This window comes from Pseudoliparis swirei, chromosome 1 (genome assembly GCF_029220125.1).
Source record: "Pseudoliparis swirei isolate HS2019 ecotype Mariana Trench chromosome 1, NWPU_hadal_v1, whole genome shotgun sequence".
Taxonomy (NCBI): Eukaryota; Metazoa; Chordata; class Actinopteri; order Perciformes; family Liparidae; genus Pseudoliparis; species Pseudoliparis swirei.
In genome coordinates this window covers 7,437,481-7,441,948 of record NC_079388.1, presented here as the reverse complement: position 1 = coordinate 7,441,948, position 4,468 = coordinate 7,437,481, and the positions used below count along the sequence as shown (strand labels likewise).

Below are 4,468 nucleotides of genomic sequence, written 5' to 3'. Positions count from 1 at the left end.
CAGGGCCCACGACTCATTCACTGCGGAACACACACAGACCTATGATTCTTTTTCTTTATTAAATGCATCTCTTCCAAATATTTTAGTTCCGGCAGCGACTGTCATTTAAAAATGTGGAGACTTCGCCGATGAAAGTAGATTTTAAGAACTGCCAATGGCTCGTCTTATTCACACGGGACGTTAAAATACACCGAGACAGACATTTGGACAGCTGCTTTGTGAAAAGCCGTTTTATTATCCATTTAATAACACCTCCATGTAGACAATTTGTACAAGATACATCACATTCTAAAGTGCACGAATACTGTACAACGGAAATGACTTAAATACGCAGGGCGAGGGGAGAAGAAATAAAAATGTCACATTCGTAAAAAAAAGAAGAAAAAAAGTTTAAAAAATAAATGAATAAAAAGGGACATGCTTTCTTTTTTTAAAAACAACAATCACTATGCATGTTTCTGCTCAGGTATGTGAGAGGGGTTGGCCTGGGGTAATAACCATGTGCAGCTTGCATTGGGGGGGGGGGGGGGGGAGGAGAGAGAACACTAAGCTTTGGCACCTTTAGAGAAAAGAGAAAACAGACATTAAAAAGGAATGGAGAGCACGCAGTATTATAAACAAAAGAATTATATGTAGTTTCAATAAATACAGTCTTAGGGGCTTGTGTAGAACGCATAATAACCCATGCCTTTTGGGTTGTCCTTGTACTCTTCTGTAGTCAAGTCCTCACACTTGATGGTGGGGGAGTTCTCTGTGCTCGAGCCCCCAGGGGACATCCTGCGCCGCTTGCACACCACGGAGTAAACACCGGAATCGCTAGAGTCCACCGATTTCAGCGAGTGGGACGTCTCGATCCAAGTCGAGGCGGGCGGCGCGCTCTCCTCAGTCAGCTTGTCTTTTGTGGCCCCCAGCTGGTCCTCCGGGAAGGCTGGGGGACTCGGACGAGGGGACCAGGGCAGGCCCGTGGTCATCTTCCGCTGGTACGAGCTTCTGGTGCCCCAGCCCGCCGCCATGGAGGCAAAGGCAGAGTCTGGGTAGTAGCTGAGGGCGTGGGACGTCTGCAGGGACAGGGGCTTGATGCCGTAGGACAGCAGGCTGCTGGTGGAATAGTCATTCTCGTAGGACAGATCCAGCTTGTTGGAGCCCGGCTGGACCGGGGGGACGAACCAGCGATGGGCAGAGGCCGCGGCGCTGACGTCCTCGCTCTGCGGGGAGAGGAGGCTGTTGGTTTGGGGGACGGCCCGCTCACTGGCGTAGAAGCGGTTCTGAGGCAGGTTGTTGACGAACTGGTCCTGAAAGAAAGGCTGCATGGCATAGCGGGCCCCGGGCACAATCTGGGTGGAGCGAGGGGAGTCTGTGGGGGACGGGGTCAACCGGTCACTCTCTGGAGCCGTGTACATCCTGTTCGACAAAAAAAACAAGAACACAAGAAAATTTAGCATCCGAGAAATTAGTCAAATAGCATACCACGCAGGAAAAAGACTGATCAAGCACATTGATGGGCAACACACGTACGAGTCATAGTTATCCCGGAAGCCTTTCGCAAAAGGGTTGTGATCTATCTTCAGCTGGGTGATCTAAAACAAACAAGAGATATTGCATCAATAATGAGAGATACATGACATTTTATTGAATGCAATTAAACATAAATTGCATGTAAACTGTGAGATACTATAATAAAATGTAGTGTTCCAGCGCTTACATCTGTGTTCTGGTATGCAGTGACTGCTATGAACTGGTTCTCTGGGAAGGTGAAGGTCTGAGTTCTGGCCTCGTTGCTCATGTCCTCCACTCCATCCTCAGTCACCTCCACAATGTGCAGTCGCGGTTGGTATTTATGAAGCGACTGCAGGACGATCATCTGCAGAGGAGAGATGTGATGAGTGCACTGCCGAAGACAAAGTGAATCGCTCTGTGCTCTTTATTAAAAATACAATGGGGTGCTTAAATATGTTCTTTAAAAAAAATCTCAATCATGCTTCAAAGTTACAATACACACAATTCATTTTTAGGGAGTTAAAAATCGGAGACGATGATGACGAATAGAAAATTGGAGCATGTCAGAAATCCAGATCGTACCTGTGTGTTGTTGTTGTTGGCCCCTTTATTGTTGGTCAGCTTCAACTTGCCAAACGATATTTCTTGCCTCATCCAGTGAGCGCCAGTGTTTGGAGATTCAGGATGAACATACATTTTGTTTCCTGAAATTTAAATAACGCGGTTAGTAATATGGCAAACGGAGAGAATAATAAATTATATACTGCTTTTTGACATTATGCGTCAACGAATGATTTTGTATCATCTATCAAGACTTTAATCAAATTAAAATCACATAAAACATTCATTATTTTGTTTGGGATATTTTGATGAAAAGTATTACTTGAAAGAAGATTCAAGACAGATTAATAAAATGTATTGAAATAAATTTAAAAGTTCTGTTTTAAAAACAATGCTGAAAATTAGTAATTTCCGTGTAATAATATCTTATCCATAAATCATTAAATAAATATATTTTAATACATCAAGTACTAGCCATTTGAAAAGACAAGTCACACTTGATTTGGTTCTCTGAGATGAGTCTAAATTATCGCATTAAAAAACTACAAAATGCAACCTTTTAAATCATGTTGCCAAAAATGTGTAAAAAATTAATTATGATTTAAAAGAGCAGTCTTTATTTCCAAACATTCTTAATCTTTGACATGTACGTTTGATCCCCACAAGCTGTCAGGACTGAATGCTACATTGCTGCATTATTTATTTCCAACCACGTTTTATTCATTTATTTTTCTATTTATTTAAATTAACAAAATACATATTTGCCAGAGCCAAATCAGTTTTCTTCAATTTGAATCTCACCTTGCATATTATTGTCTGCTTTCCCACAAGTGACCCACTTTCCTCCCTGAAAGCGCCAGTGATTCGGGTCAGCCAAAATAACTTCTACAAAGACATTGTAATGGGCCGTGAGGTTGAGTCCAGTGATGTTGAAGCTGAGGAATGGGAACATCCGCCTAGAAAAGAAAAAGAAAAAAGCAGCAATAATTAACTGTGCTCGTAAAAGCAGGTACAACGCGTATTTCATGCGTGACATTTGGCAAAGTGCTTCTCTAATATTAGATTTTAAATAATTGTACATTTCCTCTGGGCATGTTTAGTCTGCTGTGCAGTCACCATTTACCAGAAACAGAAACTTTCCATTTAAAAGTGCAAACCCACATACAAAGTCATAAAAAGGATAGGAATAGTGTGCGTAAAATGTTGGTCGTGCGTAAAAAGTGGGATTAAAATGACCGATGTCATAAGAAATATAGGAGGCGAAACAGGCCGTCGGTACACATTAAAACGAATTTCACACTCTGCACACGTCTGTCGTGTTTAAATGGGGCCTTCAGCTTACCTGCCCTGCTTGGTGATGATCATCTCGGTCTGGTGCCGGTGGAATTTCAGCCACAGAGGCCGGTTACACAGATATACCTGCGCTCTGGCTCCGGCGGCAGACCCCGGCAGAGACATGGAGCCAATCCCCGTCCCCGTCCCGGGATAGGAGGGGTACAAACAGCCCGGACCCTGGCTGAACTGGTACCCTCCGCTGCTAAACTGACTCCGGCCGGTGCACACGGACGAGGAGGAGAAGCCCGTGGGCGGCAGGACGGATCCGTAATGAAGCGACGCCGGGTACCTGGAGCCGCTGGACCCGGTGTACACCGAGCCGGTCTGTCCCGCGTAAGGGAAGAGGGAACACGGGCTTGACATGTCGGCACTCGCCTGGGTGGACGAGATGAAGTATCTGTCTGAGCCAAGTTCGTCTATGTTGTAACGTCGACCGCTCGTCAACTCGTCCTCGCCGAGCACCGGGGAGCCTTTCCTCCCATCGGGGCCGGTTTTAGCGAAAGTGTCCCCCTCTCCCTCGCCCAGCATCCCGTTCCCTACCCCGCTCAGGTACTTCTTCGGGGCGCTGCTGGACTCCGATTCCGTCCGGTCGACTTCTTGGTAGTCGAGCTGCGATGATGGCCTCGGGCTGGTGTTGGCACTGTCCGACGACGAGAGGTTGTAAAAGGTCTTGGGTAAACTGATGCTGACGCTGGGAAGGATGTTCTCTAACTGCATTGTTTACACCTTGCAATACAAATAGTTTTTAGAGAGTTTCCAGAGGAGTGAATCTCATCCAAGGAGGCGACGCAACCACCGGCGCCCTGGTCGTCTGTTGGCTCTGCACGCCTCCCTCCCGTACGAATGATGGAAGGAGGTGAAACCGTCTCCTCGCCGACGGAAGTTCGGATCAGATTCTAGGCTGGACACAGGAGGTTCAGCGGCTCTTATAAAGATGTGCTTCTCCACACACCCGACTGATTGTGAGCGAGAGGGGAGGAGCTCTTGGAGATGCACGCGGGGGCACCAGTCCGCTGCACAGCCAATGGTCGCGCTACCCTAATTCAATTAGAAAGCGTCTGGTGGAAATAATATA

General features: G+C 46.2%; 1 protein-coding gene across 2 annotated transcripts; it reads right to left on the bottom strand.

The window, feature by feature from the left end:
- Positions 1-366: 366 nt before the first annotated feature.
- On the bottom strand, positions 367-4,110 carry eomesa (eomesodermin homolog a). Of its 2 annotated transcripts, none has more exons than XM_056420051.1 (6): positions 3,401-4,110; positions 2,860-3,014; positions 2,080-2,201; positions 1,703-1,861; positions 1,516-1,577; positions 367-1,401 (listed from the first exon to the last, which is right to left on the bottom strand). In XM_056420051.1, exons 1-6 carry the CDS (start codon positions 4,108-4,110, stop codon positions 654-656), a joined length of 1,956 nt encoding a protein of 651 aa, XP_056276026.1. In that variant the 3' UTR covers positions 367-653. The 2 variants fall into 2 exon arrangements, with proteins under 2 accessions (XP_056276026.1, XP_056276032.1); XM_056420057.1 differs by having other exon boundaries at positions 367-1,354; positions 1,508-1,577; positions 3,401-3,921.
- Positions 4,111-4,468: the final 358 nt, after the last annotated feature.

Excerpts from the sequence above, each read along its gene's own strand:
- eomesa (XM_056420051.1), bottom strand. The coding sequence starts at position 4,110 with ATGCAGTTAGAGAACATCCTTCCCAGCGTCAGCATCAGTTTACCCAAG. Across the intron at positions 2,202-2,859 it reads AGCAGACAATAATATGCAAG|GAAACAAAATGTATGTTCAT; the intron begins GTGAGATTCAAA and ends TTTAAATTTCAG. Across the intron at positions 1,402-1,515 it reads TTCCGGGATAACTATGACTC|GATGTACACGGCTCCAGAGA; the intron begins GTACGTGTGTTG and ends TTTGTCGAACAG.